General features: G+C 49.9%; 1 protein-coding gene and 1 pseudogene across 1 annotated transcript; both read right to left on the bottom strand.

The window, feature by feature from the left end:
* Positions 1-1924: 1924 nt before the first annotated feature.
* Positions 1925-4325, bottom strand: LOC137467632 (acrosin-like; annotated as a pseudogene).
* Positions 4326-21754: 17429 nt separating this feature from the next.
* Positions 21755-23823, bottom strand: LOC137467633 (acrosin-like; the record flags this gene model as incomplete). The annotated part of the gene is made up of 4 exons (XM_068179095.1): positions 21755-22201; positions 22601-22737; positions 23028-23293; positions 23600-23823. Coding segments are annotated over 4 exons (966 nt in total), but the record flags the coding sequence as incomplete, so codon positions are not given.
* Between the last annotated feature and the right edge of the window lie 287 nt (positions 23824-24110).

Raw genomic sequence — 24110 nt, 5'->3', positions numbered from 1 at the left:
GCAGCCTTTTCCTCATCTTTGCTAACTGTATTCCCCCCTTGTCCAATAAAGAATGGAGGTTCTCCTTGCCCCTCCAAGATGTGTTAAGTTCACCAAAGGACTTTGCCCACCGTGGCAAATTCTCCAAAGAGGCAACTGCTCATCTCTGATGACTGAAGCTTCCCCGCTCTGAACATGTCTCTGTGAAACTGGGAAAGAGTTAACCCACTTGAGATGAACGTGAGATAAGATTGTCTGGGTGCTTTCTCAGACTAGTGGGAGGAAAACAGATACTGGAAGAGAACTGATACTGGACAGAAAGAATCCACAGAGAAAGCCAACCCAGCAGCTGTGCTGAAAATCAACTCTGCGTGTAGCCAATGAGCGTTAATTCCTTTGTTTGCTAAAATGTAGAAAGAGTGAAAAGTTTTGAACACCTTGGGAACCACATCAGCAAGAAGACCAGGGTGAAGAGAGATGCAACAGGATGCTTTCTGGACCCAGGTGTGGTGATAGTTCTTCTTAAATTGTCTTGCTCTTTCTCTCCCTCTGGCCCTCCTTTTCTTTTTCTTTCCTATTCTTCCTCCTCTTTCCTATTTCTGTCTATCTATTTCACACTGACTGTTAAATAAAATCCATACTATTGACTTTGGCACATGGTGTTGTCTGCATCTTAATTCAGGTAGAGGCGTCTGTCAGTAATTGGATCATAACAGATGTGCTGACACAACAGATTGCTGCTGTGAGAGGGTGAGAGGTGCAGCTGATCCTTGGCCCAGGGACTGGCACTGGAGAAGGCAGGTGCAGCTCTTATCTTCCCTGGAGTGTTTGTGCATTGGTGTTACATTCCACCCCTATGTGGAAGGGAGCAAACAAGATTTGTAGATGTTCACAGGTGAAAAAGAATGGCAAAAATCAAAAGGGTCCAAAAAAACCTTACAAGTATTTATTAACAAACTACACACTCAGCATGGCAATTGGTGTGTGTTTTGCCACTATCTTCTCACAGTAAGAGAAACAAAGAATAAAAGAATAGAGGGAAGAAGGGAAAAAGAAATCAGGTAGGAGAGGAAAGAAGTTCATGGTCCTTGGTCAAGCATTGATCCAGCCAACAGGTGTCCAGGGTCCTGAGAGGATGCCACCCAGCCTCTGTGGCGGTACATTTTTACAGGTAAGTTTTCCCCATTACGGGATTAGGTTCCTCACTCTTCATACAAATGAGTTAGCATGTGCAGCCCAGTATTCTGGACCTTTCTGGAAATGGGCGGGGGGGGGGCTTTGTGGGTTTTTTGGTGGTCTTGATTCTCCCTCTATTGGTCTTGCTTGCTCCTTAACCCCACTCCTACACTTAAGTTGTCCTTTATGTTGTGTGGTCACCGTGGACTGGAACAGGAAATTCAGCTCCAGAATGGTGCTGCGTTACCTTCGTATGTGCCCTTTCCAGGCACATCCTGTTATAACTTGGCTGCTTGATGGCTGTTGGTGTTCAGGGCATAGCAATGTGTTAACTCTTTACTGCCTAGGTTTCTACATTGGTAAAAAAAACACAGTTACCATCTGATAGGGACAAAAATCATCCTTAGGGCAGAGAAGGGCTTCACATTCTTAATGACAGGGCAACATCTGCACCCTTTTTCCCCCTTTCTCTTGTTTTCCTAGTGTTGTGTTTCTGGCGCTTGTTGTTATTACAGACTTAAGGTGCCAGATGCTACTTTTCCACTGTAGATATATTAATATCTGTAGGGAAGGCATTGATCTGTACAAAAGGGAGTGTGAAGCCAAATTCTTCCTAGATGAGGGTGAAGGGTTCCCTGAGTTGAGGGCTGCTTGGGCAATGATCAAGCCAGTAGGATTTTATAAAATTTGGATGGAGAATATTCTCAGAGCAGAAAATACAGTCTGTTGGGTTTTTATTTATTTATTTATTTATTTATTTATTTTTGGCTTACAATTTAAAATTTAATTCAGTTTAATGAAATTCAAATTAATATAACTCAGAAGGAACGGGTTGTGGTCCACTATAGCCTGAACTGCTGGTGGTCCATTCTGCCGTTCAAAATAATTTTTTCTTTAGGTACCGCAAGATATCCTTCAGCAGATTAAAGAATTGCAGCAGCTTTTCAGGTGGGAATGGACAGGGTTGTGTTGGTCTTGGATTTACTGTCTGCAGGGGGGCTGCGGTATAGGTTGGCACTGGTGCTGGTGCTGGAGTAACTGCTGGTGCTGGCCTTTTTCCCATTGTGGTCCAGATCCAGTTGTAATAGTACTGAGTGGAGCTGGAGACTGCAGGCCGTTTAGGTCTGGCACAGCCTACTCCCCAGCTGGTCACACCGATTTGCCAGAAAAAGCCAGCACGCTTATCTTGGCAGACAAGAGGCCCTCCACTGTCACCCTGAAGCAGAACAGAGAGGATTAAGGTGCTTTTGCATGCCCCTGTCAGAAGTTAGTTGGCTCTTTTACTCTCCCAGCCCCTGCCAGAACTGGATTCCTGGCAGAGCAAGGCTCTGTTCAAGTTCTGGGACCTGCAGAACCTTGACACCCTTGGGAGCAGGTGGGGGCCTGTAAGGTGAGACTCTCTGTCTCCCCTGCATGTGGATGGTTCAGGGTTGGCATCTGGACCTCAGTGAGCAAGGACACACAGATGGGAAAGGGGGTGGAAGCTCCAGCAGTGGTGCCGAGCTGGGGCTTTGAGAGCAACTGACCAGGGAAAGCAGATGCTGGGCTGTGCTTGGGTGGTGTGATGGGGCTGCCCACACTGCTGGGGGCTGGGGCTCTCATAGCACGCTCCTACCTGGCAGGTGCCAACACCGCCTTGCCCAGCACACACGTGGAAGTCATAGATGTTCCCTTGCAGCCACTCGCTACTGTTGCAGAGCTGCTTATCGACAACTTGGACCTTGGCCTGCTGCAGGACATCTCTACCTGATGCTGTGAGCAGGGAAAGGAATGAGTTCCCAGCAGCTCCTTGCCTATTCTTCTGGCCTGTCTCTGTGTTGAAGTCCTTCCCTAGGGCTTAGCTCTGCCTCTAGAGAGCTGCTGGATTGCTGTGTCCCTGCCCAATGCTGTCTGGCATTGGGCAGCAGGCCAGACCCATCTCTCCAGAGGCACATGTCCCATAGCCCAACTATCATTTTGCCTCTGCTGTCAGGAAGCCCCAGCCATCCCTCCCTTGTGTGTCAGCCTTGCCCTCAGGGCACAGGTCCTTTGTGGGAACTCACATTTGACAATTCTGTCTCCCCAGCCAGCAACGTAACAGTTTTTCAGCTCCGATACTTTCACCGAAGGACCAGGCAGGCAGGCAGTCTGAATGGAAGACCTACACCGGACTGGCCGGTCCAATTCCAGCAAGGCGATGTCGTTATACCCGAGTTCAGGAGTGTATTTCTCGTGAACGATCAGCCGCTTAATCCGGCGCACTTCCACACCAGGGCCTGACTGGCCCAACGAGGTGGCCCCAAGCACGATGGCCCACTCGCTGAGGGGACTGGAAGGCAGATGGAGAGAGGGGTGAGAGGGAGTAGAATCATGTGCTGTGACAGACCAGCACTTCCCTGCCTTCTGCTTCCTGAGGCGGCAGAGAGGAAAACAGGACTACAGAGAGTGAAAGTAGACTCAAGATAAGTTAAGCTGGAGGCTGCTAGGAAGCAGTGGCATGAGCCCAGTCTTCTCCCTGAGCAGTCTCTCAGCTGGGCCCTGCAATGTCAAGGCACTAGGCACACTGCAAGGAAACGGGATGGGGAGAGCATGCACTGGTGGTATGGGGATATCCCTGTACCTAGGTCCTCCTTACTTTGTGATGTTGAGAAAGCAGTGGGCAGCTGTGAGGAGCCACTGCGCACTGACAAGGGTCCCTCCGCAGACATGCACAGATACCGGTGGGTTCCAGTAGCGACGGACACTGGCGATGCCTGCCCAGGCTCCAGTCCCTGGCATGACATCTGTGCCACCCACCACACGTGTTGAGCCGAAGGTAGCACCCATGGGCCGGAGCCCACAGGTCTGTCTGTAAGCAGAAGGTCATTACTGTCCTGTGAGAAGGCTTCCACAAGGCTTTGGTTGCAAAGCCAGCAGGGACAGGAAACTGCCTGGGGTGTGCATATGTCGGCCTGTTTCTGCTTGAGCCCCGTAGACAAGTGGTGCCAGCCACCTGGGTACTGGTGATGAACTGAGACTCCTGCCTAGGGCTTTGGAAACTGGTATGGATACAGGCGGCAAGTGGGCATCCTCAGGGAACCCCCTAAGCCTTAGCCTGGCTCCCCTCAGGTCAAGCCTGGGGCTACTTACCCACAGGTGCCATGTGCAGGCCTGCACAGAGCCAGAAGGATGAGGATGTACAGCAGAATCATCGTGGTCAGACACAGAAGTCAGCTGCAAGGAGAGAAGGCCTGTCACCTTCAGTGCAGCTGCCAACGTAGTGCCCACAGAATCTGCACTGCCACAGTGCCCTTGCTCCTGGAGCTGATGTCACAGAGGGACTGGTTCCATGTTCTGGGCATGGTGTTGGCCTCTGTAGGTGGGGGGAAGGGCAACACAGAACCACAGAAAGGTCTGGATTGGAAAGTACCTTAAGGATCGACTAGTTTCAAACCCCAGCCATGCACATGGATGCCTTCCACTACACCAGGTTGCTGAGAGTCCCACCCAAGCTGGCCTCAAATGGTAACAGGAATGGGGCATCCACAGCTTCTCTGGGCAGGCAACCTGTGCCAGTACTTTGACAATGATACAAGATTTTACTTGTCATCAAAAAATCCTACAGAATTTGCAGCAACAACAATTAAAAGCAACACACATTCTGATTTTTAAAAACAATTTGCGAAATTGTTTTCACTTGCTTTGCTTGAGACAGAAAAACCAACTAAACAAATGTAACTCAAGGCCTTAAAAAAAAGTCTCAATGCCTAAGCTCTTTTGGTGTTGTTTAGAAACTAACTATGACGAATTCTAATTCAAAGTCATGTTCCTTCAAGAAGCCAGAGCCCCTTTACAGTTGAGCCTGTTTATTTAGTCGTTTCCACTGGACTGCTGAACAGCTTACCCCTATTTCGAGAGGTACAGCAGAGGCTGTGCATTGGACTGCCATTTCAGTTACTGCCAATAAGTTCCTCTCTTTGATTACCACATTCCAGTTTTCTTAGCTTTCCTTTGATGAAGTTCAGGGAAGACCAATGAGAGAGAAGGTTCCTGCCAAGATATCCAGAGTCCAGTTTCAAGTTCCCTAGCGTGCTGTACAGCACATGCACAGATGGATCATGTGTCAGAAGCCTAAGACACTGCACTTCCAGCTGCTGTCCCCAAGAGCTGGAAGCCCCTAGTGTTATAAATAACCTGGCTTTAGTAGGTGGGGTTTGGATCCAAAGAAACACCCTGTGCCCTGTGCACAGACCCTTGTTACTTTTTGTTACTCTGACTTGCCGCTGAGGTCCTGGGCTTATCCTGGGGCCTCCTCCTCGGTTGTCTTTGTTTTTAATAAACAGGCCCAGGCTTTTTAAAAATACTCTGGCTCTGATTCGCCTGTTTTTAACACCTAGGACCTGTCTTCCCTTAGTCCACTACCTAGCATGAGAGGTTGGAAGGAGGCACAGCCAGGACAGGTGACCCAAACTGGCCAAAGAGATATTGCAGACCCTCTGACATCCTGCTCAGTATTCCAAGCTGCGTGCAAGAAGGAGGAAGGAGAGGATGTTTGGAGTGATGGCATTTGTCCTCCCAAGTCACTGTGAGGTGTGAGGGGGCCCTGCTGTCCTGGAGATGCAAAACACCTGCCTACCCATGGGAAATGGTGAATGAGTTCTTTGGGGCTTTTTGCTTGTGTGTGTAGCTTCTGCATTCCCTATGCAACTGAATTATTCTCCACCTGTGAGTTTTCCAGCTTTTACCCTGGCAATTGTCTGCCCAGTCCATCCTGCTGGTGGGTCATTGAGCGAGAATGACTGTGTGTGGTGCTTGGTTGCTGGCTGGGATTAAACCACAACATGAGAAATAGAGAAAAAGTGGTTTAAATGCAAGAGGAGGGAGAATGAAGCTTCCGATTTTTGGAATGGTGGTGGTTTTTCTGTTTTCCTAAGCCTAAGCCTTCCTTCCTATGGCCTGTCCAGCACCTGATGTGTGGTCTCTCTCACAGCTTCAAATTTGGCTGGGACTGGCCCAAATGGGCCCTCTGCTTTCCTCCCACCAGCACTTTGTGAGTTGTCTCACAGTGTGTTGGGGTGGGAATCCTTAAAATCCGAAGGTTTTGGGAAAGCTGCAAAAGGCAGGCCTCACAGACAGCAGAACTGCGATTAGAGCTAAGCAGTAGCCATAAGATCTGTCAGCAGAAAAATCATATAAGGAGTAGAAGAGTAAGGACAAATAGAACAATGCTCTGTGTATTAAACAGAATAACTCCCTAAGATACAGAAAAGTATATCTAGCGAGATGTTAGGAAATTCTAAGCTTAATGATGGAGCTCTGTGCAATGCATCTTAAGGCTTACAAGCAGGTATTGTATTTGAAATAAGCCAGCATTGTTTTAACCAAAGCTACATGTGCTTGCAGTGGTTGCGTAGAACTACTGTCAGTAGGCTTTGCTTGGTGTGATTGGTCAAAAAGTTTTTAAAGGAAGCTGTAACATTAAGTTCTTGGACAGCTGCCGGGGATGTGAACTGCAGGCATCTTCCCATTGTCGTAACTATGTAATGACGCTGATGCTGGAAAATAAACAGCTCGAGACGCACCCCTCAGCAGTCCCGTCCCATCCGTGATTTCTACATTGTCCCCCAGCCGGCGATAGGATGCCAGGTGGGAGTCCCTCCCTGGGAGCCGGTGGAGCAGGAACTGGCCTCGGGGCTGTTGTCCTCCTTTCCAGCAGCATGGGAGCACAGCAGCCTCTTGGCCTCCTCACTGCATTGGCCCACAATGAAACTGACAGTGCCATCAACCAGCTGTTCTGTGTATTCCTTCAGGAGAGGCTGCAGCGTCTGGACCATGACCTCCCCATCTGGACCGCAGAGGCACGGGGCATACAAGATGCTGTTCTCTGCTCTCAATGCCAGCCACCCCTGGGACCCATACATTGCCTCCAGCCCCTGGCGCAGTCAGGGCAGCATAGGGTCAAGAACATGTTCTTCTTTCTGGAAAAGTTCTGCCCAGTCCCTGGGCAGCAGGCTACCCACAGCCTCTGTCCCTGCGGGCCTCAGCTCAACCGGGGAGGGTGTTCCTTGCACAGGAACTGCTCCGGGGCGCTGGCAGCTGTTTCCATCCAGGAGGCCAAGAGATCTTTCTGCCTGGCTGCTGGTCTCTGGTGATTCTCCCTGGGGTGTGATGACACACTCTAGGTATTTTTGTTCCTGCAGAGAAAACCTGGGGGACTCTATCAATCTTCTGCAGAGTGGGCACTCTGGTTTCTTCTCTGCCCAACGCAGGATGCAGCCCATGCAGAACTCACGGCCACAGGGTATCACATAAGCGACACCCTCTTGCTCATCATGACAAATGGGGCAGCTCCACTCTGTCCCCATGGCTTTGTCTGTTCTCCATGGCAAATTCAGGGAGTCCTGAGAAGCTGCTCCCCATCACAGGCACTACCAAAGAATCTCACACACTGCAACAAAACGGAGAAACCTTGGTCCCTTGCTGTCCCAAGGAGGAGATGAAGAAATACCCAATCCCCTGGAGAAGGATGCCCTCCTGACTCCTCAAGCCCTAGTGCCCTTCTCACTACCACTCTGGAGAGACTCAGCCCTCCAGATCTTACAGGCATGCTTGACAGGCGGTGTCTTTTCTGAGAGCCTGGGAAGGTGGTCTCTGGCAGCTGAAAGTATGTAGGATTGAGACACCTGTCTGTCATAAATAGATAGTGGGAATTAAGTGGTTCAATACCTTTGAGGTCCTGGATTTTTAATTAAATCTCAGGGCTGGAGGCTGGATTTTTCCTTTCTTTCTATATTTTTTGTTGTAAGATCACTCTTGAACGAGCAAATGTTCTTAATTGAATGCAGTTTTTTTAACAGGGAGGTTCGCTTCTTACAAAGTAAACACTTTGGACAAAAATCCAGTGTGGCCCTACAAGGCCCTACGCACATCAGCTGGGTATGCTGGTCAAGCACCACCTGTGCAGGTGATCTCTAGTGAAGACTAGAATGAAGGCTTTGCTCCCTGCTCACGGATCTCAGGGGCTCTGAGAACCTGTGCACCCTTGATGACCAGAGCTGCATAAAATATTGTAGGAGACTTAAAGAGCACAATTGCCTTAAACACCAATCACAGAATCACAGAATCAACTAGGCTGGGAAAAACCTGAGATCATTGAGTCCAACCTATGACCAAAGATCACCTTGTCAACCAGATCACAGCACTAAGAGCCATGTCCAGTCTTTCCTTAAACACCTCCAGGGACAGTGACTCCACCACCTCCCTGGGAAGTCTATTCCGATGCCCAAAATCACCCTTTCTGTGAAGAATTTTTCCTAATGTCTAGCCTAAACCTCCCCAGTGCAGCTTAAGACTTTGTCTTCTTCTATTGCTGGTTGCCTGGTGGAAGAGACTCACCCCCACCTGGCTACACCCTCCTTTCAGGGAGTTGCTATGGGTTGATAATGTCACCCCTGAGCCTTCTCTTCTCCAGGCTAAACAACCCCAGCTCCCTCAGCTGCTTCTCATAGGACCTGTGTCCCAGACCACTCACCATACTTATTGCCCTCCTCTGGACACATCTGAGCATCTCAACATCCTTCCTAAACTGAGGGTCCCAGAACTGGACACAGCACTCAAGGTGTGGCCTCACCAGTGCTGAGTACAGGGGAAGAATCACTGCCCCGGTCCTGCTGGCCACACCATTCCTGATACAGGCCAGGATGCTGTTGGCCCTCTTGGCCACCAGGCCATACTGCTGGCTCATGTTCAATCACCTGCTGACGAGCACCCTCAGGTCCCTTTCTGCCTGGGCACTGCCCAGCCACTCTGTCCCCAGCCTGTGGTGCTGCAGAGGGTTGTTGTGACTCAAGGGAAGGACCCGGCACCTGGACTTGTTAAACCTCATATCACTGGACTTAGCCCATCTACCCAGCCTGTCCAGGTCCCTCTGCAGAGCCTTCCTACCCTCTAACAGATCAATGCTTTCATCCAATTTGGTGTCATCTAGATTTGCTGATGGTGGACTCAGTCCACTCAGACTATTAATAAAGGGATTCAGCAGGACTGGCCCCAGCGCTGAGCCCTGGGGGGCTCCACTGGTGAATGCCCACCAAGTGGATGTGACACAATTCACTTCCACTCTCTGTGCCTGGCTATGCAGCCAGTTTCTAACCCAGCAAAGAGTGCTCCTGTCCAAGCCGTGGGCTGCCAGCTTTTCCAGGAGTGTCCTATGGGGAGATGGTGTCAAAGGCATTGCTGAAGGTCGAGTAGACAACATCCACAGCCTTCCCCTCATCCACCAGGTGGGTTATCTGGTTATCAAAGGAGATCAGATTGGTTAAGCACAACCTGCCGCTCCTAAATCCATGCTGGCTGGGTCTGATCCCTCAGCTGTCCTGTAGGTGCTGTGTCACCACATTGAAGGTGATCTGTGCCATAGCCTTACTAGGCACCAAGGTCAGGCTGACAGGCCTGTAGTTTCCTGTGTGCTCCTTATGGCCCTTCTTATGGATGAGCATCACATTGGCCAACCCAGTCATCTGGCACCTCCCTGGTTACTCAGGACTGATGGTAAATGACAGAAAGCATCTTGGCAAGGTCTTCTGCCATCCCCCTCATCAACCTAGGATGGATCCTCTGCGGTCTCATAAACTTGACAGCATCTAAGTGGCTCAGCAGGTCTCTAACTGCTTCCTCCTGGATGACAGGGGAGGCTATTCTGTTTCCTGTCCCCATCTACCAGCTCAGGAGGCCAGTTGTCCTGAGGACAGCCTGTCCAATTGTTGAAAACTGAAGCAAAGAAGACGTTAGGTACCGCAGCCTTTTCCTCATCTTTGCTAACTGTATTCCCCCCTTGTCCAATAAAGAATGGAGGTTCTCCTTGCCCCTCCAAGATGTGTTAAGTTCACCAAAGGACTTTGCCCACCGTGGCAAATTCTCCAAAGAGGCAACTGCTCATCTCTGATGACTGAAGCTTCCCCGCTCTGAACATGTCTCTGTGAAACTGGGAAAGAGTTAACCCACTTGAGATGAACGTGAGATAAGATTGTCTGGGTGCTTTCTCAGACTAGTGGGAGGAAAACAGATACTGGAAGAGAACTGATACTGGACAGAAAGAATCCACAGAGAAAGCCAACCCAGCAGCTGTGCTGAAAATCAACTCTGCGTGTAGCCAATGAGCGTTAATTCCTTTGTTTGCTAAAATGTAGAAAGAGTGAAAAGTTTTGAACACCTTGGGAACCACATCAGCAAGAAGACCAGGGTGAAGAGAGATGCAACAGGATGCTTTCTGGACCCAGGTGTGGTGATAGTTCTTCTTAAATTGTCTTGCTCTTTCTCTCCCTCTGGCCCTCCTTTTCTTTTTCTTTCCTATTCTTCCTCCTCTTTCCTATTTCTGTCTATCTATTTCACACTGACTGTTAAATAAAATCCATACTATTGACTTTGGCACATGGTGTTGTCTGCATCTTAATTCAGGTAGAGGCGTCTGTCAGTAATTGGATCATAACAGATGTGCTGACACAACAGATTGCTGCTGTGAGAGGGTGAGAGGTGCAGCTGATCCTTGGCCCAGGGACTGGCACTGGAGAAGGCAGGTGCAGCTCTTATCTTCCCTGGAGTGTTTGTGCATTGGTGTTACATTCCACCCCTATGTGGAAGGGAGCAAACAAGATTTGTAGATGTTCACAGGTGAAAAAGAATGGCAAAAATCAAAAGGGTCCAAAAAAACCTTACAAGTATTTATTAACAAACTACACACTCAGCATGGCAATTGGTGTGTGTTTTGCCACTATCTTCTCACAGTAAGAGAAACAAAGAATAAAAGAATAGAGGGAAGAAGGGAAAAAGAAATCAGGTAGGAGAGGAAAGAAGTTCATGGTCCTTGGTCAAGCATTGATCCAGCCAACAGGTGTCCAGGGTCCTGAGAGGATGCCACCCAGCCTCTGTGGCGGTACATTTTTACAGGTAAGTTTTCCCCATTACGGGATTAGGTTCCTCACTCTTCATACAAATGAGTTAGCATGTGCAGCCCAGTATTCTGGACCTTTCTGGAAATGGGCGGGGGGGGGGCTTTGTGGGTTTTTTGGTGGTCTTGATTCTCCCTCTATTGGTCTTGCTTGCTCCTTAACCCCACTCCTACACTTAAGTTGTCCTTTATGTTGTGTGGTCACCGTGGACTGGAACAGGAAATTCAGCTCCAGAATGGTGCTGCGTTACCTTCGTATGTGCCCTTTCCAGGCACATCCTGTTATAACTTGGCTGCTTGATGGCTGTTGGTGTTCAGGGCATAGCAATGTGTTAACTCTTTACTGCCTAGGTTTCTACATTGGTAAAAAAAACACAGTTACCATCTGATAGGGACAAAAATCATCCTTAGGGCAGAGAAGGGCTTCACATTCTTAATGACAGGGCAACATCTGCACCCTTTTTCCCCCTTTCTCTTGTTTTCCTAGTGTTGTGTTTCTGGCGCTTGTTGTTATTACAGACTTAAGGTGCCAGATGCTACTTTTCCACTGTAGATATATTAATATCTGTAGGGAAGGCATTGATCTGTACAAAAGGGAGTGTGAAGCCAAATTCTTCCTAGATGAGGGTGAAGGGTTCCCTGAGTTGAGGGCTGCTTGGGCAATGATCAAGCCAGTAGGATTTTATAAAATTTGGATGGAGAATATTCTCAGAGCAGAAAATACAGTCTGTTGGTTTTTTATTTATTTATTTATTTATTTATTTATTTATTTTTGGCTTACAATTTAAAATTTAATTCAGTTTAATGAAATTCAAATTAATATAACTCAGAAGGAACGGGTTGTGGTCCACTATAGCCTGAACTGCTGGTGGTCCATTCTGCCGTTCAAAATAATTTTTTCTTTAGGTACCGCAAGATATCCTTCAGCAGATTAAAGAATTGCAGCAGCTTTTCAGGTGGGAATGGACAGGGTTGTGTTGGTCTTGGATTTACTGTCTGCAGGGGGGCTGCGGTATAGGTTGGCGCTGGTGCTGGTGCTGGAGTAACTGCTGGTGCTGGCCTTTTTCCCATTGTGGTCCAGATCCAGTTGTAATAGTACTGAGTGGAGCTGGAGACTGCAGGCCGTTTAGGTCTGGCACAGCCTACTCCCCAGCTGGTCACACCGATTTGCCAGAAAAAGCCAGCACGCTTATCTTGGCAGACAAGAGGCCCTCCACTGTCACCCTGAAGCAGAACAGAGAGGATTAAGGTGCTTTTGCATGCCCCTGTCAGAAGTTAGTTGGCTCTTTTACTCTCCCAGCCCCTGCCAGAACTGGATTCCTGGCAGAGCAAGGCTCTGTTCAAGTTCTGGGACCTGCAGAACCTTGACACCCTTGGGAGCAGGTGGGGGCCTGTAAGGTGAGACTCTCTGTCTCCCCTGCATGTGGATGGTTCAGGGTTGGCATCTGGACCTCAGTGAGCAAGGACACACAGATGGGAAAGGGGGTGGAAGCTCCAGCAGTGGTGCCGAGCTGGGGCTTTGAGAGCAACTGACCAGGGAAAGCAGATGCTGGGCTGTGCTTGGGTGGTGTGATGGGGCTGCCCACACTGCTGGGGGCTGGGGCTCTCATAGCACGCTCCTACCTGGCAGGTGCCAACACCGCCTTGCCCAGCACACACGTGGAAGTCATGGATGTTCCCTTGCAGCCACTCGCTACTGTTGCAGAGCTGCTTATCGACAACTTGGACCTTGGCCTGCTGCAGGACATCTCTACCTGATGCTGTGAGCAGGGAAAGGAATGAGTTCCCAGCAGCTCCTTGCCTATTCTTCTGGCCTGTCTCTGTGTTGAAGTCCTTCCCTAGGGCTTAGCTCTGCCTCTAGAGAGCTGCTGGATTGCTGTGTCCCTGCCCAATGCTGTCTGGCATTGGGCAGCAGGCCAGACCCATCTCTCCAGAGGCACATGTCCCATAGGCCAACTATCATTTTGCCTCTGCTGTCAGGAAGCCCCAGCCATCCCTCCCTTGTGTGTCAGCCTTGCCCTCAGGGCACAGGTCCTTTGTGGGAACTCACATTTGACAATTCTGTCTCCCCAGCCAGCAACGTAACAGTTTTTCAGCTCCGATACTTTCACCGAAGGACCAGGCAGGCAGGCAGTCTGAATGGAAGACCTACACCGGACTGGCCGGTCCAATTCCAGCAAGGCGATGTCGTTATACCCGAGTTCAGGAGTGTATTTCTCGTGAACGATCAGCCGCTTAATCCGGCGCACTTCCACACCAGGGCCTGACTGGCCCAACGAGGTGGCCCCAAGCACGATGGCCCACTCGCTGAGGGGACTGGAAGGCAGATGGAGAGAGGGGTGAGAGGGAGTAGAATCATGTGCTGTGACAGACCAGCACTTCCCTGCCTTCTGCTTCCTGAGGCGGCAGAGAGGAAAACAGGACTACAGAGAGTGAAAGTAGACTCAAGATAAGTTAAGCTGGAGGCTGCTAGGAAGCAGTGGCATGAGCCCAGTCTTCTCCCTGAGCAGTCTCTCAGCTGGGCCCTGCAATGTCAAGGCACTAGGCACACTGCAAGGAAACGGGATGGGGAGAGCATGCACTGGTGGTATGGGGATATCCCTGTACCTAGGTCCTCCTTACTTTGTGATGTTGAGAAAGCAGTGGGCAGCTGTGAGGAGCCACTGCGCACTGACAAGGGTCCCTCCGCAGACATGCACAGATACCGGTGGGTTCCAGTAGCGACGGACACTGGCGATGCCTGCCCAGGCTCCAGTCCCTGGCATGACATCTGTGCCACCCACCACACGTGTTGAGCCGAAGGTAGCACCCATGGGCCGGAGCCCACAGGTCTGTCTGTAAGCAGAAGGTCATTACTGTCCTGTGAGAAGGCTTCCACAAGGCTTTGGTTGCAAAGCCAGCAGGGACAGGAAACTGCCTGGGGTGTGCATATGTCGGCCTGTTTCTGCTTGAGCCCCGTAGACAAGTGGTGCCAGCCACCTGGGTACTGGTGATGAACTGAGACTCCTGCCTAGGGCTTTGGAAACTGGTATGGATACAGGCGGCAAGTGGGCATCCTCAGGGAACCCCCTAAGCCTTAGCCTGGCTCCCCTCAGGTCAAGCCTGGGGCTACTTACCCACAGGTGCCATGTGCAGGCCTGCACAGAGCCAGAAGGATGAGGATGTACAGCAGAATCATCGTGGTCAGACACAGAAGTCAGCTGCAAGGAGAGAAGGCCTGTCACCTTCAGTGCAGCTGCCAACGTAGTGCCCACAGAATCTGCACTGCCACAGTGCCCTTGCTCCTGGAGCTGATGTCACAGAGGGACTGGTTCCATGTTCTGGGCATGGTGTTGGCCTCTGTAGGTGGGGGGAAGGGCAACACAGAACCACAGAAAGGTCTGGATTGGAAAGTACCTTAAGGATCGACTAGTTTCAAACCCCAGCCATGCACATGGATGCCTTCCACTACACCAGGTTGCTGAGAGTCCCACCCAAGCTGGCCTCAAATGGTAACAGGAATGGGGCATCCACAGCTTCTCTGGGCAGGCAACCTGTGCCAGTACTTTGACAATGATACAAGATTTTACTTGTCATCAAAAAATCCTACAGAATTTGCAGCAACAACAATTAAAAGCAACACACATTCTGATTTTTAAAAACAATTTGCGAAATTGTTTTCACTTGCTTTGCTTGAGACAGAAAAACCAACTAAACAAATGTAACTCAAGGCCTTAAAAAAAAGTCTCAATGCCTAAGCTCTTTTGGTGTTGTTTAGAAACTAACTATGACGAATTCTAATTCAAAGTCATGTTCCTTCAAGAAGCCAGAGCCCCTTTACAGTTGAGCCTGTTTATTTAGTCGTTTCCACTGGACTGCTGAACAGCTTACCCCTATTTCGAGAGGTACAGCAGAGGCTGTGCATTGGACTGCCATTTCAGTTACTGCCAATAAGTTCCTCTCTTTGATTACCACATTCCAGTTTTCTTAGCTTTCCTTTGATGAAGTTCAGGGAAGACCAATGAGAGAGAAGGTTCCTGCCAAGATATCCAGAGTCCAGTTTCAAGTTCCCTAGCGTGCTGTACAGCACATGCACAGATGGATCATGTGTCAGAAGCCTAAGACACTGCATTTCCAGCTGCTGTCCCCAAGAGCTGGAAGCCCCTAGTGTTATAAATAACCTGGCTTTAGTAGGTGGGGTTTGGATCCAAAGAAACACCCTGTGCCCTGTGCACAGACCCTTGTTACTTTTTGTTACTCTGACTTGCCGCTGAGGTCCTGGGCTTATCCTGGGGCCTCCTCCTCGGTTGTCTTTGTTTTTAATAAACAGGCCCAGGCTTTTTAAAAATACTCTGGCTCTGATTCGCCTGTTTTTAACACCTAGGACCTGTCTTCCCTTAGTCCACTACCTAGCATGAGAGGTTGGAAGGAGGCACAGCCAGGACAGGTGACCCAAACTGGCCAAAGAGATATTGCAGACCCTCTGACATCCTGCTCAGTATTCCAAGCTGCGTGCAAGAAGGAGGAAGGAGAGGATGTTTGGAGTGATGGCATTTGTCCTCCCAAGTCACTGTGAGGTGTGAGGGGGCCCTGCTGTCCTGGAGATGCAAAAACACCTGCCTACCCATGGGAAATGGTGAATGAGTTCTTTGGGGCTTTTTGCTTGTGTGTGTAGCTTCTGCATTCCCTATGCAACTGAATTATTCTCCACCCTGTGAGTTTTCCAGCTTTTACCCCTGGCAATTGTCTGCCCAGTCCATCCTGCTGGTGGGTCATTGAGCGAGAATGACTGTGTGTGGTGCTTGGTTGCTGGCTGGGATTAAACCACAACATGAGAAATAGAGAAAAAGTGGTTTAAATGCAAGAGGAGGGAGAATGAAGCTTCCGATTTTTGGAATGGTGGTGGTTTTTCTGTTTTCCTAAGCCTAAGCCTTCCTTCCTATGGCCTGTCCAGCACCTGATGTGTGGTCTCTCTCACAGCTTCAAATTTGGCTGGGACTGGCCCAAATGGGCCCTCTGCTTTCCTCCCACCAGCACTTTGTGAGTTGTCTCACAGTGTGTTGGGGTGGGAATCCTTAAAATCCGAAGGTTTTGGGAAAGCTGCAAAAGGCAGGCCTCACAGACAGCAGAACTGCGATTAGAGCTAAGCAGTAGCCATAAGATCTGTCAGCAGAAAAATCATATAAGGAGTAGAAGAGTAAGGACAAATAGAACAATGCTCTGTGTATTAAACAGAATAACTCCCTAAGATACAGAAAAGTATATCTAGCGAGATGTTAGGAAATTCTAAGCTTAATGATGGAGCTCTGTGCAATGCATCTTAAGGCTTACAAGCAGGTATTGTATTTGAAATAAGCCAGCATTGTTTTAACCAAAGCTACATGTGCTTGCAGTGGTTGCGTAGAACTACTGTCAGTAGGCTTTGCTTGGTGTGATTGGTCAAAAAGTTTTTAAAGGAAGCTGTAACATTAAGTTCTTGGACAGCTGCCGGGGATGTGAACTGCAGGCATCTTCCCATTGTCGTAACTATGTAATGACGCTGATGCTGGAAAATAAACAGCTCGAGACGCACCCCTCAGCAGTCCCGTCCCATCCGTGATTTCTACATTGTCCCCCCAGCCGGCGATAGGATGCCAGGTGGGAGTCCCTCCCTGGGAGCCGGTGGAGCAGGAACTGGCCTCGGGGCTGTTGTCCTCCTTTCCAGCAGCATGGGAGCACAGCAGCCTCTTGGCCTCCTCACTGCATTGGCCCACAATGAAACTGACAGTGCCATCAACCAGCTGTTCTGTGTATTCCTTCAGGAGAGGCTGCAGCGTCTGGACCATGACCTCCCCATCTGGACCGCAGAGGCACGGGGCATACAAGATGCTGTTCTCTGCTCTCAATGCCAGCCACCCCTGGGACCCATACATTGCCTCCAGCCCCTGGCGCAGTCAGGGCAGCATAGGGTCAAGAACATGTTCTTCTTTCTGGAAAAGTTCTGCCCAGTCCCTGGGCAGCAGGCTACCCACAGCCTCTGTCCCTGCGGGCCTCAGCTCAACCGGGGAGGGTGTTCCTTGCACAGGAACTGCTCCGGGGCGCTGGCAAGCTGTTTCCATCCAGGAGGCCAAGAGATCTTTCTGCCTGGCTGCTGGTCTCTGGTGATTCTCCCTGGGGTGTGATGACACACTCTAGGTATTTTTGTTCCTGCAGAGAAAACCTGGGGGACTCTATCAATCTTCTGCAGAGTGGGCACTCTGGTTTCTTCTCTGCCCAACGCAGGATGCAGCCCATGCAGAACTCACGGCCACAGGGTATCACATAAGCGACACCCTCTTGCTCATCATGACAAATGGGGCAGCTCCACTCTGTCCCCATGGCTTTGTCTGTTCTCCATGGCAAATTCAGGGAGTCCTGAGAAGCTGCTCCCCATCACAGGCACTACCAAAGAATCTCACACACTGCAACAAAACGGAGAAACCTTGGTCCCTTGCTGTCCCAAGGAGGAGATGAAGAAATACCCAATCCCCTGGAGAAGGATGCCCTCCTGACTCCTCAAGCCCTAGTGCCCTTCTCACTACCACTCTGGAGAGACTCAGCCCTCCAGATCTTACAGGCATGCTTGACAGGCGGTGTCTTTTCTGAGAGCCTGGGAAGGTGGTCTCTGGCAGCTGAAAGTATGTAGGATTGAGACACCTGTCTGTCATAAATAGATAGTGGGAATTAAGTGGTTCAATACCTTTGAGGTCCTGGATTTTTAATTAAATCTCAGGGCTGGAGGCTGGATTTTTCCTTTCTTTCTATATTTTTTGTTGTAAGATCACTCTTGAACGAGCAAATGTTCTTAATTGAATGCAGTTTTTTTAACAGGGAGGTTCGCTTCTTACAAAGTAAACACTTTGGACAAAAATCCAGTGTGGCCCTACAAGGCCCTACGCACATCAGCTGGGTATGCTGGTCAAGCACCACCTGTGCAGGTGATCTCTAGTGAAGACTAGAATGAAGGCTTTGCTCCCTGCTCACGGATCTCAGGGGCTCTGAGAACCTGTGCACCCTTGATGACCAGAGCTGCATAAAATATTGTAGGAGACTTAAAGAGCACAATTGCCTTAAACACCAATCACAGAATCACAGAATCAACTAGGCTGGGAAAAACCTGAGATCATTGAGTCCAACCTATGACCAAAGATCACCTTGTCAACCAGATCACAGCACTAAGAGCCATGTCCAGTCTTTCCTTAAACACCTCCAGGGACAGTGACTCCACCACCTCCCTGGGAAGTCTATTCCGATGCCCAAAATCACCCTTTCTGTGAAGAATTTTTCCTAATGTCTAGCCTAAACCTCCCCAGTGCAGCTTAAGACTTTGTCTTCTTCTATTGCTGGTTGCCTGGTGGAAGAGACTCACCCCCACCTGGCTACACCCTCCTTTCAGGGAGTTGCTATGGGTTGATAATGTCACCCCTGAGCCTTCTCTTCTCCAGGCTAAACAACCCCAGCTCCCTCAGCTGCTTCTCATAGGACCTGTGTCCCAGACCACTCACCATACTTATTGCCCTCCTCTGGACACATCTGAGCATCTCAACATCCTTCCTAAACTGAGGGTCCCAGAACTGGACACAGCACTCAAGGTGTGGCCTCACCAGTGCTGAGTACAGGGGAAGAATCACTGCCCCGGTCCTGCTGGCCACACCATTCCTGATACAGGCCAGGATGCTGTTGGCCCTCTTGGCCACCAGGCCATACTGCTGGCTCATGTTCAATCACCTGCTGACGAGCACCCTCAGGTCCCTTTCTGCCTGGGCACTGCCCAGCCACTCTGTCCCCAGCCTGTGGTGCTGCAGAGGGTTGTTGTGACTCAAGGGAAGGACCCGGCACCTGGACTTGTTAAACCTCATATCACTGGACTTAGCCCATCTACCCAGCCTGTCCAGGTCCCTCTGCAGAGCCTTCCTACCCTCTAACAGATCAATGCTTTCATCCAATTTGGTGTCATCTAGATTTGCTGATGGTGGACTCAGTCCACTCAGACTATTAATAAAGGGATTCAGCAGGACTGGCCCCAGCGCTGAGCCCTGGGGGGCTCCACTGGTGAATGCCCACCAAGTGGATGTGACACAATTCACTTCCACTCTCTGTGCCTGGCTATGCAGCCAGTTTCTAACCCAGCAAAGAGTGCTCCTGTCCAAGCCGTGGGCTGCCAGCTTTTCCAGGAGTGTCCTATGGGGAGATGGTGTCAAAGGCATTGCTGAAGGTCGAGTAGACAACATCCACAGCCTTCCCCTCATCCACCAGGTGGGTTATCTGGTTATCAAAGGAGATCAGATTGGTTAAGCACAACCTGCCGCTCCTAAATCCATGCTGGCTGGGTCTGATCCCTCAGCTGTCCTGTAGGTGCTGTGTCACCACATTGAAGGTGATCTGTGCCATAGCCTTACTAGGCACCAAGGTCAGGCTGACAGGCCTGTAGTTTCCTGTGTGCTCCTTATGGCCCTTCTTATGGATGAGCATCACATTGGCCAACCCAGTCATCTGGCACCTCCCTGGTTACTCAGGACTGATGGTAAATGACAGAAAGCATCTTGGCAAGGTCTTCTGCCATCCCCCTCATCAACCTAGGATGGATCCTCTGCGGTCTCATAAACTTGACAGCATCTAAGTGGCTCAGCAGGTCTCTAACTGCTTCCTCCTGGATGACAGGGGAGGCTATTCTGTTTCCTGTCCCCATCTACCAGCTCAGGAGGCCAGTTGTCCTGAGGACAGCCTGTCCAATTGTTGAAAACTGAAGCAAAGAAGACGTTAGGTACCGCAGCCTTTTCCTCATCTTTGCTAACTGTATTCCCCCCTTGTCCAATAAAGAATGGAGGTTCTCCTTGCCCCTCCAAGATGTGTTAAGTTCACCAAAGGACTTTGCCCACCGTGGCAAATTCTCCAAAGAGGCAACTGCTCATCTCTGATGACTGAAGCTTCCCCGCTCTGAACATGTCTCTGTGAAACTGGGAAAGAGTTAACCCACTTGAGATGAACGTGAGATAAGATTGTCTGGGTGCTTTCTCAGACTAGTGGGAGGAAAACAGATACTGGAAGAGAACTGATACTGGACAGAAAGAATCCACAGAGAAAGCCAACCCAGCAGCTGTGCTGAAAATCAACTCTGCGTGTAGCCAATGAGCGTTAATTCCTTTGTTTGCTAAAATGTAGAAAGAGTGAAAAGTTTTGAACACCTTGGGAACCACATCAGCAAGAAGACCAGGGTGAAGAGAGATGCAACAGGATGCTTTCTGGACCCAGGTGTGGTGATAGTTCTTCTTAAATTGTCTTGCTCTTTCTCTCCCTCTGGCCCTCCTTTTCTTTTTCTTTCCTATTCTTCCTCCTCTTTCCTATTTCTGTCTATCTATTTCACACTGACTGTTAAATAAAATCCATACTATTGACTTTGGCACATGGTGTTGTCTGCATCTTAATTCAGGTAGAGGCGTCTGTCAGTAATTGGATCATAACAGATGTGCTGACACAACAGATTGCTGCTGTGAGAGGGTGAGAGGTGCAGCTGATCCTTGGCCCAGGGACTGGCACTGGAGAAGGCAGGTGCAGCTCTTATCTTCCCTGGAGTGTTTGTGCATTGGTGTTACATTCCACCCCTATGTGGAAGGGGAGCAAACAAGATTTGTAGATGTTCACAGGTGAAAAAGAATGGCAAAAATCAAAAGGGTCCAAAAAAACCTTACAAGTATTTATTAACAAACTACACACTCAGCATGGCAATTGGTGTGTGTTTTGCCACTATCTTCTCACAGTAAGAGAAACAAAGAATAAAAGAATAGAGGGAAGAAGGGAAAAAGAAATCAGGTAGGAGAGGAAAGAAGTTCATGGTCCTTGGTCAAGCATTGATCCAGCCAACAGGTGTCCAGGGTCCTGAGAGGATGCCACCCAGCCTCTGTGGCGGTACATTTTTACAGGTAAGTTTTCCCCATTACGGGATTAGGTTCCTCACTCTTCATACAAATGAGTTAGCATGTGCAGCCCAGTATTCTGGACCTTTCTGGAAATGGGCGGGGGGGGGGCTTTGTGGGTTTTTTGGTGGTCTTGATTCTCCCTCTATTGGTCTTGCTTGCTCCTTAACCCCACTCCTACACTTAAGTTGTCCTTTATGTTGTGTGGTCACCGTGGACTGGAACAGGAAATTCAGCTCCAGAATGGTGCTGCGTTACCTTCGTATGTGCCCTTTCCAGGCACATCCTGTTATAACTTGGCTGCTTGATGGCTGTTGGTGTTCAGGGCATAGCAATGTGTTAACTCTTTACTGCCTAGGTTTCTACATTGGTAAAAAAAACACAGTTACCATCTGATAGGGACAAAAATCATCCTTAGGGCAGAGAAGGGCTTCACATTCTTAATGACAGGGCAACATCTGCACCCTTTTTCCCCCTTTCTCTTGTTTTCCTAGTGTTGTGTTTCTGGCGCTTGTTGTTATTACAGACTTAAGGTGCCAGATGCTACTTTTCCACTGTAGATATATTAATATCTGTAGGGAAGGCATTGATCTGTACAAAAGGGAGTGTGAAGCCAAATTCTTCCTAGATGAGGGTGAAGGGTTCCCTGAGTTGAGGGCTGCTTGGGCAATGATCAAGCCAGTAGGATTTTATAAAATTTGGATGGAGAATATTCTCAGAGCAGAAAATACAGTCTGTTGGTTTTTTATTTATTTATTTATTTATTTATTTATTTATTTTTGGCTTACAATTTAAAATTTAATTCAGTTTAATGAAATTCAAATTAATATAACTCAGAAGGAACGGGTTGTGGTCCACTATAGCCTGAACTGCTGGTGGTCCATTCTGCCGTTCAAAATAATTTTTTCTTTAGGTACCGCAAGATATCCTTCAGCAGATTAAAGAATTGCAGCAGCTTTTCAGGTGGGAATGGACAGGGTTGTGTTGGTCTTGGATTTACTGTCTGCAGGGGGGCTGCGGTATAGGTTGGCGCTGGTGCTGGTGCTGGAGTAACTGCTGGTGCTGGCCTTTTTCCCATTGTGGTCCAGATCCAGTTGTAATAGTACTGAGTGGAGCTGGAGACTGCAGGCCGTTTAGGTCTGGCACAGCCTACTCCCCAGCTGGTCACACCGATTTGCCAGAAAAAGCCAGCACGCTTATCTTGGCAGACAAGAGGCCCTCCACTGTCACCCTGAAGCAGAACAGAGAGGATTAAGGTGCTTTTGCATGCCCCTGTCAGAAGTTAGTTGGCTCTTTTACTCTCCCAGCCCCTGCCAGAACTGGATTCCTGGCAGAGCAAGGCTCTGTTCAAGTTCTGGGACCTGCAGAACCTTGACACCCTTGGGAGCAGGTGGGGGCCTGTAAGGTGAGACTCTCTGTCTCCCCTGCATGTGGATGGTTCAGGGTTGGCATCTGGACCTCAGTGAGCAAGGACACACAGATGGGAAAGGGGGTGGAAGCTCCAGCAGTGGTGCCGAGCTGGGGCTTTGAGAGCAACTGACCAGGGAAAGCAGATGCTGGGCTGTGCTTGGGTGGTGTGATGGGGCTGCCCACACTGCTGGGGGCTGGGGCTCTCATAGCACGCTCCTACCTGGCAGGTGCCAACACCGCCTTGCCCAGCACACACGTGGAAGTCATGGATGTTCCCTTGCAGCCACTCGCTACTGTTGCAGAGCTGCTTATCGACAACTTGGACCTTGGCCTGCTGCAGGACATCTCTACCTGATGCTGTGAGCAGGGAAAGGAATGAGTTCCCAGCAGCTCCTTGCCTATTCTTCTGGCCTGTCTCTGTGTTGAAGTCCTTCCCTAGGGCTTAGCTCTGCCTCTAGAGAGCTGCTGGATTGCTGTGTCCCTGCCCAATGCTGTCTGGCATTGGGCAGCAGGCCAGACCCATCTCTCCAGAGGCACATGTCCCATAGGCCAACTATCATTTTGCCTCTGCTGTCAGGAAGCCCCAGCCATCCCTCCCTTGTGTGTCAGCCTTGCCCTCAGGGCACAGGTCCTTTGTGGGAACTCACATTTGACAATTCTGTCTCCCCAGCCAGCAACGTAACAGTTTTTCAGCTCCGATACTTTCACCGAAGGACCAGGCAGGCAGGCAGTCTGAATGGAAGACCTACACCGGACTGGCCGGTCCAATTCCAGCAAGGCGATGTCGTTATACCCGAGTTCAGGAGTGTATTTCTCGTGAACGATCAGCCGCTTAATCCGGCGCACTTCCACACCAGGGCCTGACTGGCCCAACGAGGTGGCCCCAAGCACGATGGCCCACTCGCTGAGGGGACTGGAAGGCAGATGGAGAGAGGGGTGAGAGGGAGTAGAATCATGTGCTGTGACAGACCAGCACTTCCCTGCCTTCTGCTTCCTGAGGCGGCAGAGAGGAAAACAGGACTACAGAGAGTGAAAGTAGACTCAAGATAAGTTAAGCTGGAGGCTGCTAGGAAGCAGTGGCATGAGCCCAGTCTTCTCCCTGAGCAGTCTCTCAGCTGGGCCCTGCAATGTCAAGGCACTAGGCACACTGCAAGGAAACGGGATGGGGAGAGCATGCACTGGTGGTATGGGGATATCCCTGTACCTAGGTCCTCCTTACTTTGTGATGTTGAGAAAGCAGTGGGCAGCTGTGAGGAGCCACTGCGCACTGACAAGGGTCCCTCCGCAGACATGCACAGATACCGGTGGGTTCCAGTAGCGACGGACACTGGCGATGCCTGCCCAGGCTCCAGTCCCTGGCATGACATCTGTGCCACCCACCACACGTGTTGAGCCGAAGGTAGCACCCATGGGCCGGAGCCCACAGGTCTGTCTGTAAGCAGAAGGTCATTACTGTCCTGTGAGAAGGCTTCCACAAGGCTTTGGTTGCAAAGCCAGCAGGGACAGGAAACTGCCTGGGGTGTGCATATGTCGGCCTGTTTCTGCTTGAGCCCCGTAGACAAGTGGTGCCAGCCACCTGGGTACTGGTGATGAACTGAGACTCCTGCCTAGGGCTTTGGAAACTGGTATGGATACAGGCGGCAAGTGGGCATCCTCAGGGAACCCCCTAAGCCTTAGCCTGGCTCCCCTCAGGTCAAGCCTGGGGCTACTTACCCACAGGTGCCATGTGC

Source organism: Anomalospiza imberbis, unplaced genomic scaffold (assembly GCF_031753505.1).
Source record: "Anomalospiza imberbis isolate Cuckoo-Finch-1a 21T00152 unplaced genomic scaffold, ASM3175350v1 scaffold_718, whole genome shotgun sequence".
NCBI lineage: Eukaryota > Metazoa > Chordata > Aves > Passeriformes > Viduidae > Anomalospiza > Anomalospiza imberbis.
The sequence above is the reverse complement of the archived record's forward strand: the minus strand, read 5'-3'. Positions and strand labels throughout refer to the sequence as shown.